General features: G+C 41.9%; 1 protein-coding gene across 3 annotated transcripts in view; it reads left to right on the top strand.

Moving 5' to 3' along the window:
- Window positions 1–9,570: 9,570 nt before the first annotated feature.
- Window positions 9,571–27,619, top strand: part of ENO4 (enolase 4) — an 88,812-nt gene continuing 70,763 nt past the window's right edge. For all 3 annotated transcript variants that reach the window (XR_003677496.1, XR_003677494.1, XM_007126138.3), the window contains exons 1-10: window positions 9,571–9,620; window positions 10,158–10,338; window positions 13,770–13,898; window positions 14,820–15,010; window positions 17,448–17,593; window positions 19,273–19,442; window positions 19,538–19,669; window positions 21,024–21,077; window positions 24,208–24,264; window positions 26,448–26,615. Coding sequence is in view for 1 of the 3 variants with exons in the window: in XM_007126138.3 (XP_007126200.1) it covers window positions 10,174–10,338; window positions 13,770–13,898; window positions 14,820–15,010; window positions 17,448–17,593; window positions 19,273–19,442; window positions 19,538–19,669; window positions 21,024–21,077; window positions 24,208–24,264; window positions 26,448–26,615 (1,212 nt within the window). In the remaining 2 variants the exon portion in view is untranslated. The remainder of the gene's footprint in view (window positions 9,621–10,157; window positions 10,339–13,769; window positions 13,899–14,819; window positions 15,011–17,447; window positions 17,594–19,272; window positions 19,443–19,537; window positions 19,670–21,023; window positions 21,078–24,207; window positions 24,265–26,447; window positions 26,616–27,619) is intronic.

Genomic DNA, 27,619 nt, shown 5'->3' with positions numbered 1-27,619 from the left:
TTAAAAAAAAAGATGCATTTTAAAATGCTGCATCATTCCTATGTCTGTGCACATCTATTTGATGAAAGGTGCACGTAGTGATGAGAAGTACACCCCGGGCTAATATTTGATTGTTCTGAAGGGTAAGAGCTAACATTCTTCATAATCAGATTCTCTAAATTTACTTATACAGTGAGAGCCACGGGTATCTCAACCTGAACCCTTTATTTACTCAGTGTTTACATTTGTTACACGACACGGATCTCATCCACTAAGATCCTTTATACTTAAATAAAAAGTTAACACCGGGCAGATGGGTAACAGTACCTATTGAAATATTTATATTCCATATGTAAGGTGTGCTTGTTTTCCATTTAGAAAAGGATGTCAATTTGAAACTTGCTTTATAGCTCCTGAATTAATATAGACCCACCAGCTAAGGGAAGAAAAAGATTTTACTGTTTTATTCCTTGGTACAGGCATGGGATCGTCTAAATGAACACTTCAGCTGCAGTTTTTTATGACTAAGTCAGACATTACATTACATTAAAGTTATAAAACTTTACAAACACAGACTTCACTCCCCTCCTCCATGAAAAGCTTGAGTCTACTTTTTTCATGCCCTATAATGTCCTTAGAATTACATGCTGCAAAGTTTCCTTTCTTTCAAAAGTCAGAAAGCACTAAGTGTTCCCCTACTGTTTTTTTCCAGTTTGTGTGATACAGGATCACAGCCCCTTTCCTCCAATCATATCCTTTCAGAGTTATAGCTTATTTTAAAATATCCAACAACAGAAATAGACACACGTTAGTAATCAACACAAGTATGATTGACCCACAGGACTAGTTGTAGGATTCCTACCACTAAAAAAAAAAAAAAAAAACTAAAATTTTACCTACACATTTTGTCAAAAACTGATGAGACAGGATGGCAGGAGGTGCATAGTCCTAAAGTCTAAATTTGGAGAGGAAGGTGAGTCTCTCATAAACATAAAAATCATATAGGCTGATACAGATGTGGCAGCTGAGCCTTTACCCCAGAGGGTACAGGCGGGTGTGTGACGTTCTCTGATCCACTAGCCAGGGTCTGGTCTTGTGTCAAGTAGGGTAGTGTTTTTTATCTTAGCATTAGGGCTTGGAAAAGAGTGTGAAAAATTCAAGGCATCCCCTAGTGAGTCAGAATCGAACCCAGGCAACATACACAGGGGAAGGTAGAAACGGTAATTGTCTTCGTTTAGGAAAAAACACACGTGGTGATTCCTTCTGTTCTCATAGAACAAATAATACTTGGCGATTAAAAGTCTATTGCAAATATAAATTAAAAGAGAGCTTATAATTTTGAATTCTTCATTTTGATTGCATTTTTGGCTTTTGTAGATTTGTAATTATCTCAAAAAAAGACAACTAATTTTCCAACAATAGGTTTATGAGACATGTACAGAAAAATACAAATTGAACTTCTGTATATTTATATTTTTCTTGCAATGGTCTTAGTTAAGAATTCAAAATGGCTCTATTTTTCAGTAAAGTAACAAATGATACATAGGACAATATTCATTCTAAAGCTTATAAATTGATACACATTTTACTTATTTCAAATACCATACATTAAAAGTTATATTTTTGTTCTTATGCTGCAAAACATACTCTATGATTCTTACCCTACAAAAGACAGTCTTTGATTTTGTATTCTCAAAATCGGCGCAGAAACTTTATTTTTCCCTTATATCCTCTCAGTTTGGCTATAAAGAAACGAAAGCACTGATGATTAGGCAACCAAAGTCCAGGTCAGATCCACAAGTTAATAAAAATTCCAATAAGTGCTGGCATGGAATAATTTTACATCTAAAAGAAATCTGGTACTAGTTCTCTCAAACAGGGACTCCATTTTTAACATTTTAGAGGTAGAAAAATTCTTTAGAAGGTACAGACATCTACAGTTAACCAAGACGGCTCTTCTCTATGAAATTCCCTGCCTCGTGAGTTCATTTCAAAATCTTCTCCATTTTCAAATTCCTGTATAGGTTATACAAATCTTGGGCCATGAACTTTGGGAAAGATGGTTCCTTAGAACAGCTCAGGGATATTTTAAATCACTCTGTTGGTCATAAATCAACTCATTTTTACAACAGTCTAACGGTAGCTATTGAACAAGTGCAGCTCCTTCCGGGAGCCGAGCCAGTTCTGACAAGGGTAGTGGGAGACAGTGGACCCCGGATTACTCACGATGCTGCCTTTGGCCGCATCTCTGCACACAAAAAGAAATGGAGACCAGAGGGCACCTGGATACTTCTATTCCAAACCTCACTTTTGCCTCAATTATTTATTTCAAATGAAAGTACCTTCACATAAAATTATCCTAATACACATCAACTCTTCATTTCTGTCCGAGTACTACTGTGTTAGATTCTCTTGCACGTTTCTTTTCCTTCCTGTCCCCAATTATAGCATTTAAAATATAGTTACGCTGACCATAGCTAGAGCCGAAGGTAGGCATCATTAATAACGTATTAAAATTCTTTCCATTTTAGAAATAATATTTTAGTTTTTCACCTTACTATGTCTCTCCTTCAAGTATTAATGGAAACATTATTTGCTTTTCTGAAAAACCAATTCTGATCATTACTATTTTCCTTCTATGATATCCACCTAAGGTGTTGAATGCACAATCACAAAATATAATAATTGTATTATTTAATTAAAAACAGGATCCATTACCCCTTGCTAATATACAATACAATTCCGTGTATTGTATTAAACTGTACAGGAATTTAATCTAACACATTTAGATCCACATTAAAGATTCATTTGCAAGGGTCACCTTAAATTATTTTGTAAGTACATAGTGATTCAATGATAAAAAATTTATATATGACTGTCATATATGAAAGAGATACAGTAAAATCGATATTGAGGAATTTGCCTAAAATGATACACTAAAAACTCATGGAAAATTACTCCCTCAAATCACAATTCTTCAAGAAGTAATTCTCATCTGCATCTATGCCAGTATTTGTTTAAAACAGTCAAAGAATTAGCTTCTAAAACAGGACAAAAAAGGCAAATCAAGGAAGAAAAAGAGAAAACAACAAGAACAACAAAGAATCCTACACTTTGCCAATAACCAATGTAAAGAGTCAAATCCTAAATTTTTAACAACTGAATTTTTTTAATCTCCCAAATAATTTTTCAAAGGTTTAACAATCCCATGAGATTCATGACCAGGCCTGCAGAAATCATCAGTTATAAAGGCATAGACAGTCTTTTGATTTTGCTAATAAGAAATAGATAATTCCTCTTAAGCAGATTAAGGCACATTTTCTAGGAAGTAAAATCCCCTTCAATTAGGTTCTTAGGTTTAATTACAAAAGTCAAACGATTTATTAGCTCTCACTCAAGTGCAGCAACAAAACACGTAGGCCCACAGCTCTCAGTGACCAGGAAACAAACCAAATCAATATTTGCACCACTAACAAGAGAAAATATTTTTAGCCATAATTTTATAAAATATCTAACTGGTCCTCTTAGCTGGGACTCCTCTCTTCTTTGCTGCCCCCTATGTGGAAAACACATTTAACTTTCTTTATTCACAATAAATGCAATTACTACATTCATGTTACTACTTTTATATTAAGAAAAGTACAAATTAGAAAACCTGGCCTTTGTCGGATATTTTATATGTATTCATGTTGCCTTATGAACCCCATAATTATGTCACAGAAGTACTCTTAAGTTCTATCTATTTCTATAAAGTTAAAAAGTATCTATTTTATTTTATTTCTTTTGCGGTACGCGGGCCTCTCACTGTTGTGGCCTCTCCTGTTGCGGAGCACAGGCTCCGGACACGCAGGCTCAGTGGCCATGGCTCACGGGCCTAACTGCTCTGCGGCATGTGGGATCTTCCTAGACCGGGGTACGAACCCGTGTCCCCTGCATCGGCAGGCGGACTCTCAACCACTGCACCACCAGGGAAGCCCAAAACGTATCTATTTTAAAATGGCAAAATAGCTTGCTTAAAGAATTTATTTTGCCTGATTTTTTTTTCCTTTTCACTGTCTGAACTCACTGGACAAATTGCCCTACTTCCAGTTTCATTCTGCCTATATATAAATCGTGTGTCTACACCCTGAAAAATACCAATTAAACTGCCAGCAGCAACATCTCCAACAGTATCTTTTGGTCCTCAGTGTCAAAGCCCTTTGAACAAATGACCGGAAGGCTGAATCTAAAACAGCCATTGACAGGATGCCAGTTTTGAACACTCACTTTACAACTATGACTCCAGCTTCCTGATGCATTTAGGAAGCAAGAGAGAAATAACACATCAACTTTATAATTTTGTGCAAATGGTAAACGTTTAAAGGTCACTAATATTGTTTTAAAGGGGGGGTTCCCCTTATCATTTAATTCAATTCCATCTGAATTCCTGTATAAAGCTAAATGAAGGTTTTCAGACAAATACTGCCAAACTGCTAGAAAATGCTACATTTTCCTTCTCCTTAATTTACTTGGTAGTAACGACATCATTAATAACGACTGTGCCTATGTGTTGGGCACAGCGGGAAGAAGTTCACATGGATTTTTAAATTTAATTCATAGTAATCCTATGGAATTGAAAATACTAGTCAATGGGGAAATGGGCTCAGAGAGGTTAAGTAACTTGTACAAGGTCACACAGCTGGGAACTGGAAGAGCCAGGACTTGAACCCATGGGGTCTGATTCCAAGACCCAATACTTCTAGGCTTTCTTGGCAGGTAGCATCCATTATCAAACCATTCCTGGGTGAAGCCGTAGTCATTCTCTTTATGACATGATCCATGAAGAAATCTTTTAGAGCAGTGGTTCTCAACCTTGGCTGCACATTAATATCACATATTCAAAAAATACCCATGCTTGGGTCCCACCCCCCCGAGATTCCATTTTAATAGGCCTGGGGTAGGGCCCAGGCATCAGCATTTTTCAATAATACTACAGCAGTGAATAAAATAGGTAATCCTTCTCTTTGTGGTGCTTAAATTCTAATGTGCTTAGATTCTAGTAGAATCTGGTAGAATCCCCAGGTGATTCTAATGTACAGCCCTGACTGAGAATCAATGATCGAGAGATTAACACAATTTGCCCAGGTTCCTCTCTCTAAGCTCTCAATGTGAGCAGTTCAACTGGCTTCTTAGAGAGGATGGGCAAGAGTCTAGCAAAAGCCGACGCGAGGCAGCAGAATCTGACTGAGTTCTAGATTTGAGAGGCAGTCGAGCACAGTGGGAAATGCGTGGGCATCGGAGTCAGCCAGACCTGGGTTCAAATTCCATCTCTACTATTTACTAACAGTGTAAACTTGGGCCAGTCACTTACCTTTTGTGACTGTTTTGCAGATTCAATGGGATGATACAAGGAAAGACCCAGGCATGTAAAAGGGCTCCATCAATGGTAGTTACTGCTGTGGTTTTTGTTGTTGTTAGTACTACAGTGGAAACGACTATTGATGGGGGGCATTAGTAATGAAAAAATCAAATTAGGAAAAACATTTTTTTATGAGTCAAATCATTCCTACTTTTATTACCTAGCATTTAATTTATAGCTATTTATGTTGCAATTAGCTTGGCAATCATATTTCTCATTCATGACAACTGGGTGAGGAAGGGTAACTATTACTCCCATTTTTTAGATGAGGAAAAGGCAACATTTCCATCTATTCTGTCTCCAGTTTCTATGATTAAAGGCACCTGCAATCATGTTCATTAGTTCCCTATGAAAAATGATATTCAACACAGATGGCAAATGCAGGAAAGAAGAATTAACAAGCACTTGATAGCAACCCCAAAATAACATCTAAATAATCACTTCTGAACATTAAGGTCATGGCAAACAAGTTCCAATTTATATAAAGGTGTTGGAAAGGATTAAGGAAAAATGAACAAATACATTTTTATTTATCCTCATTCATTTAGGAAATGTCTGACATAGCTTAGAAGTTCTTTTTGAAATGCAGACTGAAAAATGGTTCTTTTCCTCTATGAAGGATCTTCAATTAGCAGATAGGAATAGACTAACATGTCCTGATATTTTATCTTGAATCAGAGCTACAGAATAGGAGAGATCTGAGATGGAGAGCCAGTTCAGGGCTTCTCAGTCAAGGTCCCTGAGAAGCCCATAGACGTGGGCAAGTGGCCTACAATTCCAAACATACACCAAACCCACCCAGGACACTGAAGAATGGCTTGCCTTAAATGTATTTTTGGCACAGGTACAGAATTCCCATGAATGAAATACGAATGCCTCTAGAGGGACCACTGAATTCAGTCACTATATATAACAACTATTACATGGGCTGTGGTGGAGGAGGGCGGTGTCTCAATCTTTTGTTGTTGTTTAAAAGGAGTCTTCGAAATGAAGAAGGCTGGGAAACCTTTTTCCTAACACTGATCTAGTCCAACCCTCTCATTCTACCCATGAGGTCCCAGAAGATCTTGGGGACAGCTGGGACTCCAATCTAAGTTTTCTAATTCCCAGACAAATGGTCCTTGTCCCACACCATACATCCCTTCCAAAGCGGCAACCCCATTCTCTTTCTAAAGGAGGAGAGTATAGTCCTACCCTCTCTCCCTGGATATGTTCCAGAATTTTCTATATCTCCTGAGCCTTTCCTTCCCTTCATTTCCCTCCCCTAATCAACTCCCCAGTTTACACCTTTAGGGTGAGCAGCACTCAGTCCCTTTCAAGCTCTGACACTCTGTAAGTACCCTTGGACATTTAGTCTCAATATGAAATGGAAATATAGTCACCAAGGTACTGAAACAAGGAGTGTGTTAAGTATATAAAATATGCATATGCATAAATGTATTTTACATCCCAACCCTAGTACTTCTAATATCTATGGAAAAGAAGAAAATTGGAATATTCATGAATAATAATTTTATTTACTCTGGACCTGTCAACACCAATAGGCCATTGAACCCCTAGCTCACCAACTTTTCAAAATGCTTTCACGTCTATTATTATTTCAGTTTATTGCCCCAATGGTTCACTAGGATGTAAGTGCTACTGAAGTGCCAATAGAACTTAAGTGCCACAAAGAGAAGAAATGTTATCCACTTTATTCACTGCTTTTCCCCCAGGGCCTAGAACAGTGCCTGACGCATGGTAAGCATTCAATAAATATTGGTTGATTGAGTGAATGACAGAAGTAAACAGGGAGGGTAGGTCTATTTATTTATTTAGCCTTCATTAAGTTTTATTTTTATTTGAGAAGATGGAATGATCCATAAGGAAAGAACTGAGTTCCTAAAAATCTCTTTTCAGTCTTCAATTCTCCTATAACATTTGACTTAATATCCTTCCCTCAAATATTTTTTCCCTCAAATATTTTTAATGTAATTCTTCAAAGTTATATAAGTAATACACTCATTTCAGGAAAATCAGATACCACTAATATATAAAAAGAAGAAAATAAAAGATCCCATCACCTAAGGATGACACAATTAACATGCAAATGTATATCTTTTTAGACTTTATTCCATGCATGTGTACACACACAGACACACACATCTGACAAAGTCCCCAAACTCTCTGCCCTAGATTCCGGGCTGTGGATTTTTTTTTTTTTATCTCTAAGTCCTTTTTGTTTGTCCCCCTGTGTCCTAAATAAATTTGTTCCCCAATATTTAGGTCCTGAGTTTAAGAGGATTGGTTTCCCTCTTCCCTCCAGAGGATTCATCTAGTCTTATTCAACTTTAAATTCTTTGTGGATGTCTTATATCTGTGTCTTCAGTCCTCCCGTTCCTCTGGGATACCTCAAGCTTCACACATCTACAACCAAATGTACCACATTTCCTCCATCAAAACCAGATCACTCTCTCACTTACTGCATTTCTGTTAACTGAGACAGAATTCTACGAGTTATCCTCCACGGAGTCATCTTTGGCTTCCCGACCCCACATCCAATCACTCAAAGTGATTTTCATCCTTCCATCCTGTCTCGTCCTTCTCTTCCCATTGCTACCATTACTGTTTAGGCTCTTACATTTATATTATTTTCTACCTGAGTCTCCTGCTTTTTGCATAACCAAACACCCACCAAGCCTACCTACTGCTGCCAGTTAGCCTCCTCCAACACTCAGGAGGCTTCCATCTTGCCTATCCTATATTCAGAAGTTTGGGGGTGCTCCCCACTCTTACAGAATGGTATTCCAGTTGCTTCAAAATCTCACCTCAGACTACTTTTCCATCCTTATTTCTCATTGTTCCTGAAAATAAAGGCTTTGCTCAAACCAGCCTGGGGTACTCATTATTCACAAAATATCTGACTGTGACTTAAGTGTTTATTATGTGTAAAGTCCATCCATTCATTCAACAAACATTTACGGAATATCTATTCTGTCAGGTAACGTACTGATGCTGGGGACGCAACGGTGAACAAGACAGATCAAATCCCTGTCCTTAAGGAATTCAGAGGCCAGTGGGTTACAGAGGGGAGACTGAGACATGATGGTCCCAGCCCAGGATGCTTAATTTAATTTTCCATTAAAGCGTCAAATGAATCAAGACATCCCTAAACGCTGAATTTTGCAGCTGCAGCTGCAAATGGGAAATGAGTTCAGAAGAAAGGAAAGGCTGGCCACAGTGTGAGCTGGAGTGTGGAGCGTGGCTTCTTTGAAGATATGGGAGTCAACAGGCATTAAAGGATGGAAAGGATGGATGTGTGAGAAAAGGGGGTGCCTTCCATCTAAAGGGATATGAGGAAAGGCATGTGGTGGGATGGAAACAGCAGCAACAGCGCTGGCTTATCCTGAATAAACGTTCATTCAACACCTGTTCAGCAGAGCGCAAGCTCTGTGCCTGCAGCGAGGGTGAGGATGACTCAGACTTGGCTCCTATCATGGAGGGATTTCCATCTAGCAAGGATAAGGTAGATCCATGATGATCTATCCCACCCCAGAAAGTTCCATTGTGCCATTAGAGAACTGGAAAAAACACCGAGGGAGTTCAGAAGGAGGTGCATGTCTGGGTTCTTATAGCACTGTTTACAGAATCACATTATGTGTATGCATCGGCCTGCCTCTATTGAAAATAACTATCTTGTTTCAAAGTGTTTTCTCCCTCACTTTCTCATTTTACTCTGACTTGTGAAGTAGGCAGAGTAGTTAAGATTGTTTTCCAGATGAGCAAAAGTACAACATGAACGTTTTAAATGGTCTGCCTTAGGTCACGAACACCAACAGGCAAGAGTGGAACAAGAACACCCTGTCCATCTCAGCCCTTTCCTGCAGCAGAAGTATCTAGAGCAGAGGGCTCGCATTAAGAAGTTGCATAATTGCACGAGACACCTAGCAAGTGTAATAAAGCCAAGCAGGCAGTTTGGATTTAAAAGGGCAGGACGCACGCGGCCTCTGAAGGTTCTGAAGAGAGAACATGACCCAATGACAGTCCTCCATTCCTGCTTCTCCTCCTCAAATCTGTCTGTAACACCCCACCCTAGGCCTGTCCTTAAGGTTCATCCCCAATTTTTTCGGCCCACACTGTTTTTTTTCTTCCACGGAAAAATTTCACCCCACTAGTCCCACTCATCTCCCAGGGGAGGGCGCGTGGCCGTTCTCTCCTGGACCTCGCAGTACGCCCAGCCAGCACACCGCTCTGCTCAGGGCTGGTAAGTATCTGCAAAATGACTGAATTCCTGGGTCCTCCACAGCTTAGTTAGGGTACCCAGAGTTCTTACAACCCTCCCCCCGAGAGTGGGCCGGCACAGGCCGCCGCCCGGAGGAGCTCCCCGACCGCGAGGAACGAGGGGGTGGCTGGGTAAAGTCCGACGGCCTGAGTCCCAGGGCCACCGAGAACCGGCTCCACCCGAGGTTCGAGTCCCCAGCTGGAAGCTGGGGCTAACCCTCTCACGCCTCCACAAAAAGCGCTTCATGAGAGCGTGAACTATTCTCCCATCTGAAAACCTTCGGGAAAAAAGTGGAAAACGACGCCGGGAGGGAGCCGGCCTCAAGAGTCAATGAACCCAACCCCGTGGGCCAAAACCTCAGGGAGAGGGAGGGGGAGGAGGGCGAAGTAGCCATTCGCTACTCCGGCTGCGGGAAGAACGTGAGGCTGGAAGCATCGCGAGATCTGGGGTCGGGCTCTCGCTGCGTTGCCTAGCGACTAGGAGGACGCTCGCGGGCCCCCCAGCTAACCCCCGCTGTAGCCTTAAATCTCCTACCATGGGGGAAGAAGGCGGCGGCCGCAGCTGTGGGACCACTAGGGAGCTGCAGAAGCTGAAGCAGCAGGCGATGGAGTACTACCGGGAGAACGACGTTCCGCGCAGGCTGGAAGAGCTGCTCAACTCCACCTTCTACCTCCAGCCTGCCGATGTCTACGGGCACCTGGTAGGGACCTGGGACAAGAACCCTCTCCTCTCCAGCCCCTCTCCCCACGCCCCGCGCTGCGGCAACGCCGTGCGCCTGCGCCACAGAGTCGCGCACGCGCGCCGCCGCCGCGGGGTCGGGGATAGTAGTTGCGCGGAGCCGCGACCCTGAAGGGAAGAAGCAGGGCGGAAGTCTGGGTGAAGGAATCTCGAGAGAGAAAGTGGTGGACTGGAAGCTGCTAGAGGAATGAGGACTCTAGGCGACAGCTCAGGACCTGGCAGGCATCCTCGCTACCTCTGGGCGGGCCTGCCACGGTTGCCAGTTGACTTTTTAATCACAGACCTTAATACCTCGTAGCTCAGTTTACCAACCTTCAGCGGCCTCCTTTTGACCACGGGACGAGCACCTTGGTATTCGCTACAGCTTAGCCTCAGCCTACCCCGGGGCCTCATACCCAGCAGGCTCCCATCACTGTCAAGTTTCAGTCGATTTCAAATGTCCGCTCCTTGCCTTGTGCGCCCTTCCCGTCCTGGATGCCCGTCCCACCTGACCAGCTCGCACCGAGACTTAAAATTTAGATCAGTCTTGCCCACTTTGCCCAGGACTAATCGTCCTTCAGCGTCATTGTAGCGTCCCCTGCATGTACTGAAATCCTCCCTTGGCAGCTTGTGAGCTCCTGTGGAGAGCGGCAGCCTTTTCATATACCCCTCCTAAGCCCTGTGCCCAGCGCACCATCTGGCACATATTTTAGCCTTAAGCAGTGGGCAACTGAAACAAAGGCAAGCGTTTTCTCACTTCCAGATCCGTAAGTACTAACCAACACCCACCTTCTGGAAGGCATCACGGTTGGGACTGGTAGGAATGTGCACTATGGTGAGGCAATATGCCAACGCCAAGTGGAGTATTTAAATGCTGTGAAGAAGCATGATGTGTTTACAGGGTTCAAAACCACATCTTGTAGATGCAGTTAATATAGGGGATGTTCCACGAATGTTTATTTTTCTCGGTCCTGGCCTATACCTCAAACTGGGGGAGGGGCGAGGGGGGAGGTGTTTATTGATGCACCTTGCGCTATGTGCTTTATGTGATATCACTTCATCCTTAGGACCACGGTGAGGTAAACATTATGATTCCTGTTTTACAAATAAAGAACTGTGGCCCAGTGAATTTAAATGATTTTCCCAAGGGACACAGTGAATGACAGAATTCAAACCCGGTCTGTTTCCCTAGTACCTAGTAGAGTGCGTGACACATAGTGGACAGGCAAGAACTATTTGTGGGATGAATGAGTGAATGCAACTCCCAATTCCATTATCTTTCCACTGTCTCTTGCTAGAGGAATTCTTGAAAGTTAACGACTTCCTCATTTTACAAAGACACCAAGCCCTTGTCCCACAGCTGCTTAGTGCAAAAGGTAAGACTGGAAACTTGGACTCTTGTCCCCAGTGTAATGCTCTTCCCAGCCTATTAGGTAGCCAGGTCTTTGGTTTGCACAGCTCTCTGGGAGTTTATACCTCAGTTAGGGACAAAAGCCACCGATACATAAGATAACTGGAGTAATAGATAGGGTGATATAGGATTGTGTGCTAGACTGAGGAATAGATCACTGTGTGCGTGTTATAGGAATTCAGGGGTGGGGCAGATCCCTGTGCGCTGTAGCATCTGAGAGTTTTGGCTTGGGCTTTGAAGGATGTGCAGGAATTGGACTGGCATAAAGGCAACCTCCTTTCCATCTTCCCAGTCACTGCCCCGGTTTGGGCCATCCTTATTCTCACCTAGTCTCCCCCTCTGTTAAGTCCATTCCCAATAGTGCTGCCAGAGCAATGTTCCTAATCCCCAATCTGACCATCATTCTTTTGCTCAGAAACTTCCTGTGGTTCCCCCTTGCTTGCTGAGTAAGATCAAACACGTTCCAGTGTGTGACTCACAGTGCTCGCCGGCTACCTCGGTAACAGGCTCAACTCCCCTGCCCCTCCCCCACCGCTCCTCCGCACAGGCGCACTGACATTCCCCTACAGCGTGAAGTTTCCCAATTCCCTCCCCTTCACTTATCCTATTCCCTCTACCTGAAGTACCTGACCTCAGTTTCTCCCTCTTGTCTGCCTGTTGAAATACTACACAACCTCCAGTGTCCAGCCCAAATGCCATTTCTTCTATGCTTCTCTTACATATTAGGGAAATTCATGGATGAGAAAGAACCCTGTGGGCAACAGCAATATTATTTACTATTGCATAAAACTTGAGAGTTTGAGAATTTAATGACGTCGTGTATACAAAAGTGCCCAAGGTTTGTGTCTGACATTTATGAATTTATACAAGATTTAATTTATGGAATCCTAAATATGCCAGGCATTGTGGTATGTGATACAGTGATAAACAAGACAAAGTCACTCCTTCAAGGTACATCCTAAGCACTTTTTAAAAGTTAGTTCCATTCTCCTCCTAACACAATATGTGGTACATTGTAGGTTCTCATTGCTTGTTGAATTGAACTCACAAAGTATAAGCTAGATCGTATTTTTCTTCTCCCGATTCTATCTAACTTCATTTAGGTACTTACTCTGTAATATACAAACCATCATCCTTCAAATGCATGGATAGCTTGAAAATGGGCTTTTGCTTTAGTTCTGCTGGCCACCACCTTGGTGCTGGCACATTGCTGATGGGCATTAATGACCTGTTATGTAGGTTGAGGTCACTGGATTTTGAAGTGAAAGATAAGAGGCCTGGTCTGCTAAATGAAAATGAAGAGTGAATACTGTCTGGTGACAAAGGGGGTGAGAAGGGTGGGCCTTCACTTGCCCCTCTTCCTTCTCTCCCAGCTTCCGCCCCTCTGCATAGGGACACCGTACAGAATCTTTTTACTCAGGCTCCTTGAGTGGACTTTCTCCCTCAGCTTCATTCTCTTTCTTCCGTCTCTTTCTTGGATCACTTCCAAATGACTTCTGCTCTTCCACATCAATGAAACTGCTGTTACTAAGGTTCCAACAATCCTCTTTGAACATGTAGTTCTACTCATGATCTGATGGTAAGTGAAATACAGCCTCTGCATAAGTCTTCACCATTAAAATATCTGGTGCCTTGTTGGGAGGAATGAAAATAGACCCACTTAAGGTTTTTTAGGTTTGAATGCGTCACAGTACTCTAGAGACCAATTGACTTCAGTATCTTGGACAGAAGGATAGGTTAGGGCCCACTAAAGAGTGACACGAGACCTTTAAATAAAGACATGTTTGCGAGTTTCTGCTGAGAGTTCAAAAAGCAAACTGCCCCACATACGAGAGGCTAAATCCAAATCTCTGAACGTTCCCACAGAGGGGCTAGACTAATCCCAGAACGAGGAGGACATTCAAGGAGAGGTTTAGTAGAAAGTAGAGTAAATGTGAATGACCTTTTAAAGATAAATTAGATGTGGTATTGTGATTTTTGTGTTTTTTGTGTGTGTGTTGAAGGCAAACTGCTTTTCTAAACTTGCAAAGCCTCCCACCATATGCAAAGTCGTGGGGAAAAATGTGCTGGATGGACTGGGGCTTCCAACACTACAAGTGGAAATATTCTGCACCGTTCAAAATTTTCCCAAGGTAAGAGGCAGCTTAAATGTGTTCTTCACTATGTCCTGGCTCCACTGCATTTATTAGCATGTATTGTCTAAACTGTGGAAAATTAATGTTTTGAAATTCAGTGTATGCGAAATACACACACTATTTGTAGGTAATTATGAAAACAAAGCATGAATCATACAATCTTCCATGATGGTTTATTAGGTTACGTGTTCTACTGGTACAGACAAGACTTGCTAACCTGAAGATGATCCAAGGTGGAGAAAGGAAATGGGGCAAAAATAGTTTAAAAGACTCTGACATTATTAATGTCATGAGTTCTATAAATCTGCAGATAGGGTTATAGATTCATGTATTTATATATAGATTTATAGATATATAGACCGATCTACATAAAGAAAAATTCATTTTCATAAATGAAAATAATTATGATTAAATTTGTCTCCTTTTAGCTATTTTTTAGAGAGGTAGTGATAAAAATGAAGTTCAGGGCTTCCCTGGTGGCGCAGTGGTTGAGGGTCCGCCTGCCGATGCAGGGGACACGGGTTCGTGCCCCGGTCCGGGAAGATCCCACATGCCACGGAGCGGCTGGGCCCGTGAGCCATGGCCGCTGAGCCTGCGCGTCCGGAGCCTGTGCTCCGCAACGGGAGAGGCCACAGCAGTGAGAGGCCCGCATACCGCGAAAGAAAAAAAAAAAAAAAAAAAGTTCAGTGTAGGGTTTTTAGAAGGGTATTTTAACAAGGTAATAGTTTAAACGTTCCTTCAAGTTGGGTTCCATCGTGTTTCAATAGCTATAAAAATATCTCAAAGAAAATTATAGATTCTCATTTTCTCTTTGAAATTGGTGATAAAATATCATGTACCTTAAAAGCTGGATACATTCAATTTCCTATTTCCTGTGAAAGGTAGGGAAAATGTAGAACACGTTTATATTGTTTTCAGAATATATGTTCTGTGGTGATCTCAACTCACTTCGAAGTCCATGAGAACGCTTTGCCCAAGCTAGTTGAAGCAGAGGAATTAGAAAGGTCGGATGCCGTCAGCACTGCGGTGCGGTGGGTCAACGAAACCATCACCGAGGAGCTTCAGGGCTTAGCTCCTTCCAACCAGGCTGAGGTGGATCAGGTGCTCAGGTAAATTCCGCACTTTGAAATGTAAGTGTCCAGTATAACTATGTACCTCTTTTCTTTCCATTTCACCTGCCAATGAAATGGTTCTGTCATATCTATAGGGTACAATCAGGAAGTCAATTAAGAAGCATATGCTAAAGCAGCAAAATTTAGCATAAAATGTTTCTCTTCTGAAAACCCTGTTATTAAAATTTTACTTTGTAAGGCTACATAAGGCCTTTTGGCGTCTTTTATGCATAGAGCTTTTCCTAGGATTCAGTGAAAAGTTTCTCAGGAAAAGGATTAAGAATCCAGACGTCCTCCTTTCCCCCTCCACACCTCCTCACATGCCCCCCCTCGTCCATGAGCCTCTCTTATCCTTTTTTTTTTTGGCGGTACGCGGGCCTCTCACTGTCGTGGCCTCTCCCGCTGCGGAGCACAGGCTCCGGACGCGCAGGCTCAGCGGCCATGGCTCACGGGCCCAGCCGCTCCGTGGCATGTGGGATCCTCCCGGACCGGGGCACGAAGCCGTATCCCCTGCATCGGCTGGCAGACTCTCAACCACTGCGCCACCAGGGAAGCCCTCTCTTATCCTTTTATATAGCCCAGTGGGTGATGCTTATGTTCTGACCTCCAGACACAACCAAGTCTTCCAGGTTTTGCCCATAGGTTGACTCTAAAATGTGAAAAAAAAGGAACTGTTTACTAGGGCTATGTGAGCACTGTTCAATGCCTAACCAAGTGTGGGTTAGCATTACTTTTCCTTTTGTTTGGGTCCAACGCCACAACCCTCTTGGCCAAAGAAGGTCAACTGGATTCTCTTTCTCTAAGCTTCAACACTTGCTTAATTGTGCGTAACTTTGCATTTTAGTTTGCCTCAGAGTTGGATCATGACCTTATAAAAAACTTGTTTGAATAGTTTTTGGTTGTCTTACAGTTTTTCAATGCTATTCCACTTAGTCCTTTGTGTGTGTGTGTTATTTGCTATTTTTTTTTTAGGCAATCTTTTTCTTTTAATTTTTGAATTTTATTTATTTTTTTATATAGCAGGTTCTTATTAGTTATCTATTTTATACATATTAGTGTATACATGTCAATCCCAATCTCCCAATTCATCACACCACCCGCCCCTGCTACTTTCCACCCTTGGTGTCCATACATTTGTTTTCTACATCTGTGTCTCTATTTCTGCCCTGCAAACCAGTTCATCTGTACCATTTTTCCAGGGTGTTATTTGCTATTAACACATCCTTATTTTTTCCCAAGCTCTCAGTCATACCTTCTATTCTGTTACATTCCTTTTTTCCTGGAGTTTTCCCTCCCAAATCTCCCATCTTGACTGGTTCCTCTTTAGGCCTACTAAAGAGATGCCATAAGACATCCCTTCATTGTTCTCCTGTTTCCTGGATCCCATATCGTCCTTTCTTAAATTACTGGATTCCAACTTTTAAAAGTAAGGATGAGGGGCTTCCCTGGTGGCGCAGTGGTTGAGAGTCCGCCTGCCGATGCAGGGGACACGGGTTCGTGCCCCGGTCCGGGAAGATCCCACATGCCGCGGAGCAGCTGGGCCCGTGAGCCATGGCCGCTGAGCCTGCGCGTCCGGAGCCTGTGCTCCGCAAAGGGAGAGGCCACAGAAGTGAGGGGCCCGCGTACCGCAAAAAAAAAAAAAAAAAAAAAAAAAAAAAAAAGTAAGGATGAGAAAAGGGTATTTGGGATGTAAATTTTTTGAGTTCTTGCATGTGTGGAAATGTCAGTACTTTCCCTTTGTGGTTTACAGTTTTGCTGAGTATAGAATTCTCATTTGAAATCAATTTCTCTCAGTACTTTAAAGGCACTGCCCCATTGGCATCTGATCCAAATCTGATTCCCATGTCTTTTTTTTTTTGGCTTGTTATTGTTGTTTTGTCTGTGGAAGCTTTTAGCCTCTTTTTATTCCGGGGAGCTGATATTTTACATAGATGCACCTAAGCTAGATTTCCCAACAGTTTTCTTAACTGTTCATTTTAAGCATCTACCTCAAAAAAAAAAAAAAAAAAAAAGAAAGAAAAGAAAAGAGAAAAGAAAGAAAAAAAGAAAAGGAAGCCCTGCATATATTTCACTGTCTATTCTTGCCTCATTTTTAGTGTGATGGTCATTTATTCAAAAAGAAAATCCAATAGCCCTTAATCAAATTATATCTTCAAATTTTACTTTAAAAAATAACAAACAGGGCTCAGATAATTTTAAAAATGAGCACCTAAAATCTTTAAACATTTATTTCCAGGCCAAAATGATTTTCAGTTCTTGAACATAGTTTTATAACAGCATCATTTTTTAGCCTTGGAAATTGATTTGTTCTTAGGTAGCTTAAAAAGCAGAGTTAACTACTGAAACATTTTGGGGTCAGCACTAAAACATGACCAAAATTACGAGTGCTATTTCTCAATATCTCATTGTAAAGCTATACTTTCTTACCATTAAGGACATTCTTTGAAAGTAAAGTACAAGAAGATAAGGAGAGAAAAGAATTGGAAAAGAGCCTGGAAGACTCCACAGTGCCTACACCTTCACCTCTAACACCACCACTGCCTCCTCCACCTCCAGCCAAAAAAACAGGACAAAAGCAAGGTCGGTGGCTTATCATCCTGCAGAACAATTAGTAACAAATGTGGAGGAAGAAAGGCTGAAACTTGGACTGCCTTTCCAAGTTCAAATCTCTCTGCTGCAGACCTAGGCTGGAGTCCCACCAGGTACCATCCATCCTCCACGCCACTTCCTTGCTTAAAGCTACTGTGTGGGCACGGTTTTCCCCCACCCCACCCTCCATTTTTATTTGTAAGATAAAACTATTTCTTACCCAGAGGTGAACACTTAGCAAACAGAGTGCACTGAACCGTGGCAATGCCCAGGGCAGGGGAGGGGAGGGTGGCATGGAGACATTTAACTGCTCCTCAAAATTTCCATTAGCTCCTCAAATTTTAAAGATTAATGATATCCTTTGATATGGATAACCAGCACTTCCTCAGTCATAGGTAATATATTAATGAAACTTATCTTTGGAAGACCTTGCTATTTTAAGACAAATAATCTTAAAGTTAATCGTGGCCCTTTGTTCCATGCCTTCCAACATATGGCTAACCTCAGCTCCTCCAGTATGTTAATTCTGGAGCTGCTCCTAGAGCTGTTGTAACAGTGATTTGTGTGTCTGTCCAACTACAACATGCTCCTGGAGGACATGAGTCATGCCTCATTCAATTTAGCACTGCCAGCACCTAGCACAATGCCGGGAACAAGCTAAACACCAGATAAGTGTGGGTTCCATTAAATAAGAAAGCACAAGAAGTAGGGACCAAAGAGATCGTGAAGCCAAGGTCTCTTATTTCATAGATTTAGATACTGAGGCCCAGAGAGGGGAGGAGTTGCCCAAGGCAGAAGAATCCTGTTAAACCAATCTTCTCCTGGAGGGTGGGCATGACCACTACTGAATCACAGGCAGAGACTGCCAATAGGTGTTCATTTGGTGGTTTCTTTTGACTGATAGAACTCGGAACGTAAGAAGGGAAGAAGTAGGAGGGGACAGTAATTTGCTAAACATTTAATACGTGCTGGGTGCTCACACATCTTATTCCACTCGTTTTACCTACCTGACTCAGGTCAGTAGCTGTGGGGAAGGAGAGGACAGGAGGAAAACTAGAGATTTATTATGGACATTGTGGTGCCTGATCAGACGGGGTGGCTGAGAATATGTGAGAGTGAAAGGTGGGTGAGGATTCTGGGTGGATGGTTAGATCTGGAAGGAAGTCCTCATAGAAAAGGGCATCCGTTTGGGGTGGGCAAGCACGATAAGTAGTTAGATATTCACATGGGATATTCAACACGAAGCTGGGTATGCAAGAGCGATGGTGGAACATAGGAAAACAAAGGGTTTGGAATTCAAAGACCGTCCAAATCCTCTCTCTATTCACTTTCTGTTAGGTATTGGGCAAGTCTTTGAACCTAAGCCCCCGTTTAGGTGAGATAACAATATCTGCCCCACATGACTGTTGAAGGATTTAATACTGAATGTTCTAAAATTTCTTAGGCAAAATCCATGGCTAAGGATTATTTGAGCATTAGGGAGTAGTAAGTGACATCAGACAGAAACTTCTCAGGGGTTGAAGTGGTGAATATTTTCTTGCCAGCCTCAGTTTTCAACCTTTCTTTATGCTGGGCCTTCACATCTATAAGTAAAGCATTAAAAAAATATATAGTTTTATCATAGTCAAACTTTCTAGAAAGCAATCTTTTATCAATATTTGTTTCTTCAGGGAGGAAGGATACTCTCACAGAAAAACCAATTATACCCCCAGAACCTGTTGAACCCATACTCTGTGGCAGCATGGCCATAGGAGCTGTGTCACTGGCTGTTGCCAGAACCAGTGCCGTGCTGGGCAATAATCCTCTGTACTTAAATATTGCACTGCTGAAGCACCACCAGGTTAGTACCCATTACATTCCTTTACAAGGACCCATGAGTATCTCAAGATGAATGAACCATGTTTCTCATTTCCCCTTGCTTTTCCCCTGTTTCAGGATCAGCCGGCAAAGCTAACTATACCTCTCCTGATGGTATCTCTGGTCAGCTGTGGGAAGTCATCACCTGGCAAGCTGAATTTAATGAAAGAAGTGATTTGTATACCCCATCCTCGATTAACAGCTCAACAAGTACCTTACATTATCTCAAACTATCTTTTCTTAAAAAAAAAAAAACTTCATCATCAATGAGTTTTTAGTGTATTTTCCTAAGGCTTATGACACCAAGGGAAAAGGAATTAAATATAAAATGAGAAAAAAAAATTTAGGAAATTAGGGAAGTGGGACAAAAACAAGACCTCAAACGAAAGAGAACCAAATTTAGACCACCTTGGATCTCCAGCTCATCACAACAGTGACTCATGCTAGTGGCTCACAGAGAAGCCACGGGCGAGTGACTCTGCAGGCCTTGATAGTGCTGGAAGGATATTCTTTGGGGCAATTGAGATTTTTTAATTCACTAGTCTATGCACTATGGCTGCAACAAGAGGAAGGTGGCACTTTCATGGCAGCCCTTCTGTTAAGTAGGAACTGCAGGGCCTAGCAGATTGCCTGGCACGTAAGAGAGGTTTAGTGCATGTTTATGGAATATGGAATGAAGGAATCCTAAGTGACATCTTTACTACTCAGAGGTTTGTTAGTGTCTCATTGTTCTTCAGTGGCATGAATGAGTCAATATGCCTTTTTAAATCTTCATGAATTATTCTACCAATTAGGCATTCGGGAGAACTAAACATTCGTGTCCTATAGTGGATGTTTACAGGAAAAGTACAGGAAGCTCCATCCTCTCTGGTAGTATATTGACTGATATTTTATCTAAGCTAGTGATAATCATTTTTTTAAATCTCAAGATAATTTCTTTATGATAAAGAATTCTTTTTTAAGGAGAATAGTCATTACCCACTTCTATCAATTTTGGAAGACTAGGATTTATATCTGGCTCACCATCTGTCAGATCATGTTCAGATCCTGGCGCCAGGATCTTTCCTTCAGTTAATATCTGCTATTTGGGTACCAGAGCATTTGGCATGCCATTCGTCATCTGTCTCCATATGCAGATCCCACCATCATCAGAATACATTTTTCTACTTTCTAAGTGACAGTGGATTTATACTAATTCAAACACTATCATGCAGAATCCCTTGATGACCTGTGACATGTATTGCAAGACGGTTGGTCAGGAGACCATGAAAGAGAATGAAGTTAATTTGATCCAACCAACTGAACCAATCAGTTCTGAACAACGAAGAGAGGATAATGAGGAAGAAAAACCTCTCATTCATTTTCAACCAAATAAAATTGAGGGTTGAAGATTAACATTTAATCTTCTGATTTTGTAGGCCATATGTAATTCACTAACCAGGATGCATTATCAGGGAGGGACCCTACAGAGTTTCTGAGTTAGAAATAGCCATGTATGGTATAAGTTTTTATGTTTAAAATTCTAGACTGCAGTTGTGGAAGATCATGGTTATTCTACTTACAGGGTGTGGACATGCTTCTGGAAATTCAGAAACACATTAACAAAACAATTGAAATGGTATGTAAAGAGAATCTATGGTATCTAATAACTGATGCTTATATACCTTCTAGTAACCAAATTATAGTTCATTATGCAACAAAATCAATATTGTTGTTACAGATGTGAAAACACACTAATTTTCTTTGGGTTTCCCATATGAGCCAAGCTTATACATTCCTCATTGGCTATGGGTCCAGTTTCTAATGGAACTTAACAATCTTGTTTTGATTTCTGAGGCAGCTGGCCCTACGCTAAGATAATCCCTTTGGATTTGCAAAGAAAGAAAGGATCTGGCCCCTAGGATTAGTGAGAGGCAGTCTGGTATAATGGTTAAGGCACAATCACTTGTGCCTGCTTAGAATCCTGGTGTTGGGCAAACAAGCACCCTTGGCTGAGCAGCCCTTGAGGGGGAAAGTCACAGAGGCAGTATGAGGGGCAGCTGTATGAGTCAGCGGGTTGTTCCATCATATTCTAACTGGGGTAATGCGCAATGATGTGGCAGGGCTGAGGGACCCAATCCTTGTCTTTTATTTTGGAATAATACTGCATTTATAGAGAAGTTGCAGAGATAGTGCAGAGAGTTCCCAAATACCCCTCACCCAGTTTCCCCCAAGGTTAACAGGATACATTACCATAGCGTATTCGTCAAAACTAAGAAATCAACATGCTACATTAAACTCCAGACTTTATTTGAATTTCACTGGTTTTTCCACTGATGTCCTTCCTCTGTTCCAGGATCCAATCCAGGACCCAATATTTATTTAGTGTGAGGCTTTTAAGCTACACGATTAGGAAGCACTAGCTCCTTCCCCAGCAGGATGGGGGCCGAGATAAAATCTCAGTACGACATAAAGGAACTTTAGCTCCAGTGCTATCTTGCCAGCATAGAATATGTGATGGGGGAGGGTGGTGGGGGCCCAAGCCCTACAGTTGATCAGAATTGCTTTAAGCACCAGCCTGGAGCCAGTTTCCGGGGTGCTTTTCAGGAGGACAACTGTTTTATGGGTGACCAGCCTGCAGAGACTCAGACTTGGACAAGTTAACCCTGACCTTGTATTTTGCTTTGCCCCTTACTAGCTGTGTGACCTTGCGCCAATTATATAACCTCTCTGCCTCAGCCTTGTCGTCTATAAAATGGGTGTGATACATTGTGAGGAGTAAACGAGCTCAATTTATGCAACGTGCTCAGAGCAGGAGTGCACACAGCAGTGAACAATACACAGTGGTGGTGGTTATCAGAGCAGGTGGAAGAAGTCCAGCTTAGAATATTAGGGAATTCAGGATCTCTGAGCTCTCTGCAATCATCCTGACTTCCAGATTTTTAATTATACAATTTTAAATATACAATTGATTTTTAATTATACAAGTAGCTCATGAATGTTCCTGTGAAAATTCAAACACTGGTAGAGCTAGTCCCCCCTCCCCCCCCGTACTAACTCCCCCTCCCTCAACCCCACAGCCACTACTACCCTCAGTTCCAGTCCCATCTCTAGAGGGACTCTAGACCACTGTTAAAAATTTAGGGTGGTCTTCTAGCCTTTCTTTTGTATTTATACACACAGACACACAGACACCACACATACAAACATATAGTGTGTTTTGTGTTTAAAATCATATAAAATTCTGCACGAATCACTCTACGGCTTGCTTTATTTCTTTGCCCTTTTTATTTGTGTTCATCTTTTACTGATATCTAGGAATTCTTTTTACAGTAAAGGCTTCAATCCTTTCTGCGTGTTATACATATTTTCCTCTATGATGCTGCCTGCCTTTTAACTGTATTTTATGCAGTCATAGGGATTTTTTTCTTTTCAAATTTTGACATAGTAAAATGTATCAATATGTTCTATTAAGGCAGTGGTTCTTAATGGGGAGTGATTTTGCCCAAGGGACGATGCCCAGAGACGTTCTGGGTTGTCCCAGCTTGGAGGGTGGGGCTCTCCTGGCATCTAGAAAGCTGAGACCGGGGATGCTGCTACACATCCCTACAGTGTATGAGGCAGCCCTCCATAGCAAAGGATTATCCAGACAAAGTATCAAGAGTGCCAAGGCTGAAAAGCTCTGCTTTAAGGCTTTTGCTCTTTGTTCAGCTCTGCGCCCAGAGGGTCCAGCAGTCCCACATACCCCTGAGGCATCAGCTTCTTCTGAGTCCCCTTGCCTGACTCTTCTACAAGAGCAAAGGATGTCCCCTTGCCCTGCACTCGACATCACACCCCCTTCCTCCCTGGTTGTTACCTGCATCGCACGTGTCTGCCTCACTAGACCGTGGCTCCCAAGGCAGTGCCTATGCATCTCGCTCACCACTGTATCTCTCCTGCCTGGCACATCAATTTGCTTCCTATGTTATTTTTACCAGGGATAGAAACTTCAGCTGACTCCATAGTGAAAAGATGCAGGATAACTTCTGTATTTGCATATACTGGAGTGTGTGTGAACCATGTTGATTCTTGACAAACATGCCCCAGCTTATACAGCCAATGAATGCCGGGCATTAAAGCGCATCCTTTAACAGGTTAAATCCTTGTTACAGCATGCCATCAATACCCCAAACCGTGGAAGCTTCTCCTTGGTAATTATCATTGCTTTTAATGTCGGATGACATTACACACCCCAGAGTCACCAGATTTAATGACCATGGGCTGCTTCCAAAAGTCAAACCCATCCTGCCAGAGAAGGTGTTTGTACTGTGAGAATATTTAAAACATATGTTGGGCCTTTAAAAGCAAATGCCACAGTGTGGTTATTCCTTAAGGACAAGGAGGGGACTTAACATCCTCCTGTAAAAAAAGAGTTCCTGCACACAGCAGGAGTCAGGACATGATGAGTGAATAATTACTTATCTAAGTAGAAATGCATGAACATGTATATCCATACCTCCTACATGTGATTGGAGGCAGAATGTAAGGATGAACTAAAGGGAACACGTGCCTGATTCTGAGAAACAGTTTGAGGTTTATGAAGTTAAAGAGTGGCTGGCCTCATCCCTGTGTGTGTGTGTGTGTGTGTGTGTGTGTGTGTGTGTGTGAGACTTGCAGTGTGACTGGCTCAGCCCCAGAGCAGTGGGCAGCCAAAGGACCTGAAGCTCCTCTTGCTGCCCCAGACGTGTCTGAAAATCCCGAGTGATGTGTCTTTATCTTCTGTCTCACAGCCCCCTCCTCCAAAACCAGAGACAAGAAAAGGTCATAATGGAGGCCAAAGAGGTCAAGTAAGTAAATGTATTTGTTTCCCATGCTTCTGTATGACAGGTCATTTCTATACTCCCTGCCCCTTTCCCTTTCCCTTTCCCAGGCATTTTGCTCCAGGACTGGCCTAACACAAATGGAAATCCCACGGTGATACTGCTTCAGGGGGACTAAACCAGGCAACCCCCAGAGCTGGAACATCATTCTGCCCCCGCCTCTCTGGCAACAGGCTGCCAGGCCATCACTGCTTGCAGCTGTCTGGCCAAGTGAAATCTCAGAGGGCTTAGAGAGGCTCTTATGACTAATAGGATTACATGGGAAACCCTCTAGGTGAAGTGCTGGGGAAGATCAATCTGAATACTAGCTCAAAAGCATATAGGATGTTTTGGCTTTTAATTTTAATACTACCAAAGAAAGAAAGAAAAGGCACAAAAAGATAGCAATTCCTTCATCTGGTCCCCCAAAAGCACTGAGGCACCATTTCAGATGAACCATTGCCAGAGCCCAGATTTTGCCAGGAGGGTCAGGCAAACAAGCCTGGTGAAAATGGGCTGCAGAGCCTCAGGAGACCAGCTGAACTTGATCAGTCCATCACTTTGGTGACTGTGGGCGCTCTGATAGATACACCTATTATATGCCTGACTTTCAGCAATATAGTTAGAACAACCAACAAGAACGCCGAAGATAATGCAAATGGATAAGGGTTGCTCACATATGTGATATTTGCTCTGATAACCCTGCAACCACTACCTGGATGTCAGGGACTTCAGGGTCTGTTGAAGTCATCAGCAAGAAGGACTAGTAAAGGAAGGAGAGGACTTGGTGGAGCTAAAAAATTAAGTTCCTCCTTAAACTTGGGAGAGAGAAGAGAAATGTGTGAACAGATACAGCAGTTAAGTAAAATCCTTGACAGGTGTGTATACTAGAATTGGACCTTGCAAGAGAGGCAGGGGCTGGTGAACAAGTAGCAAATCTCAGCTCTGTTCCCTTCATTCCAGCAGGTTGTCTGATGGTATTCTGAGAAACTTAAACCAAGATCAGCCCTTCCTGAGGTCAGCTTTACTACTCCCCCCGCGCCCCCCACCATTAGAAACAGGATAGATGATAGATTCTAGAGAGGCAGCCATACCAGAATTAGAGGCATGGGCTCTAGCTCAACTACCTGGATTAAAATCTGTTCCAAGTTACTCAACTCTCTCTTAAATAGGGATAATAATGGTACCTGCTTCATGGGATTGATGTAAGGAGTAAATGTATTTACTTTATGTAAAGTGTTTAGAATGGTACCTGGCATTTAGTAAGCACCAAATAAGTGATGCTTTCATAGTTTTGAAGACTCCGTAATGAAACTCCTTAACTGACACACAAAAATTTCCCCAACTATTCCTTTGCCAAATAAAAGGTTCCTCACTGACATTAAAAATGTTGGATGGTTCTTATAATTAACTAGTACTATCATCAGTAAAAATGGGATATTTATACCTACTTTCATGTTTGCTCTTGAGACTGGTACACACACACACACACACACACACCTTAGTGATACTGTTTCCACTTACGTTAAAATTGCACAGTGACAATTTATGATGAAGGCACATCAAGGCTGACCTTGCAATCGAAGCATATGGCTGCCTTTCCCCTGAGGTCATTTGGGTCCTCAAATCGTCTTCCACTGCAGTGCATCCTCAGTGCTACATCCTTTTAGCTGAAGTCTTCAATCCCTTTTAAAATAAAACCTTTCCTGAAGGAGAGTTACATTTTTAAGTTTTAACAGTTATAGTCTTCTAAAGGAAAATGGAACATAGGAAAGAGCAGGTTTGGAGGAAGAAGGCAGTTAGGGACAGGCAGGACAGACATTTACAGGGACAGCCTGTAGAGTCACCAACCTGGTGGTTATGGCTCAGGTGAGCCCGTGTACAATGATAGAGCCAATAAAGAGATAATAACATGGGCAACTAAAGAGAGCAAAGTGTGTTCCTAGGTCAAACTTGAAAACCGTGGGAGTAAGAAAATTATTCCCAGATACTGCAGGACAATCATCTGCCCGAAAATGTGCAGAGATGAGTGGGAACTAGGGGCAGGATTAATCGAGAATCAGAGGACCTCGTGTTTGGAGAGATGTGTCTGGTTACAAACTGCCAACCACTGGAAGCCCCAAGAACCTTAATGTGCTATATTTACGTGCATGATTTTCTTGATCCTGAAGCAGCAGATCACTGGCAAGATGTCCCATCTTGGCTGTTTAACCATTAATTATGACACCATAGAGCAGCCACTGCTCCTAATACAAGGAATCTGTGCGAACCTGGGGCTAGAAATGGGAACGAATCTCCATCTAGCCATCAACTGTGCTGCACATGAACTGATGGACTATGTAAGTTTCCACTCCAGAACATTTACTTTTTGTTGTGGTCTCATTGTTTTTAAATTAGAACTCAAAAGAAGAGCCTATCTGTACGTATTTCCAAAGAAATCCTATTTTTTAAGTTAGTATCATGGGAGGGGTCCAAATATACTGGAGTTGAGAAAGGCAAGTTACCTAATGACCAGACAATAACATAACTATATTAACTTTAAAAATTAACAGAAATGTCACAATAATTATATAAAGAAATTCTGTAATAAAAATGACTAAAATGGATTGCTTACATTGAAATCATGAGAACTATTGAAAAATAACTTAACAAACTGGTATGTTCTGCAGAGTACATTCATTTGGTTGGTGAATGCTGAATTGGTCAAGCATAAAAAGTGGGTCAGTTGTAACTATGACTTGATAAGCCCTTCTAGACATGTGGTTCTTCGAATTTCTACTGGTGATTCACTTTTTTTTTTTGAATTTTATTTTATTTATTTTTTTATACAGCAGGTTCTTATCAATTACCTATTTTGTACATATTAGTGTATACATGTCAATCCCAATCTCCTAACTCATCACACCACCACCCCCCCCGCCACTTTCCCCACTTGGTGTCCATACGTTTGTTCTCTACATCTGTGTCTCTATTTGCGCCTTGCAAACTGGTTCACCTGTACCATTTTTCTAGATTCCACATTTATGTGTTAATATACGATATTTGTTTTTCTCTTTCTTACTTACTTCACTCTGTATGACAGTCTCTAGGTCCATCCACATCTCTACAAATGACCCAGTTTGGTTGCTTTTTATGGCTGAGTAATATTCCATTGTATATATGTACCACATCTTCTTTATCTGTTCATCTGTCGATGGGCATTTAGGTTGCTTCCATGACCTGGCTATTGTAAATAGTGCTGCAGTGAACATTGGGGTGCATGTGTTTTTTTGAATTATGGTTTTCTCTGGGTATATGCCCAGTAGTGGGATTGCTGGGTCATATGGTAATTCTATTTTTAGTT

The sequence above is a fragment of the Physeter macrocephalus genome, chromosome 20 (genome assembly GCF_002837175.3).
Source record: "Physeter macrocephalus isolate SW-GA chromosome 20, ASM283717v5, whole genome shotgun sequence".
NCBI classification, from domain to species: Eukaryota; Metazoa; Chordata; class Mammalia; order Artiodactyla; family Physeteridae; genus Physeter; species Physeter macrocephalus.
The sequence above is the reverse complement of the archived record's forward strand: the minus strand, read 5'-3'. Positions and strand labels throughout refer to the sequence as shown.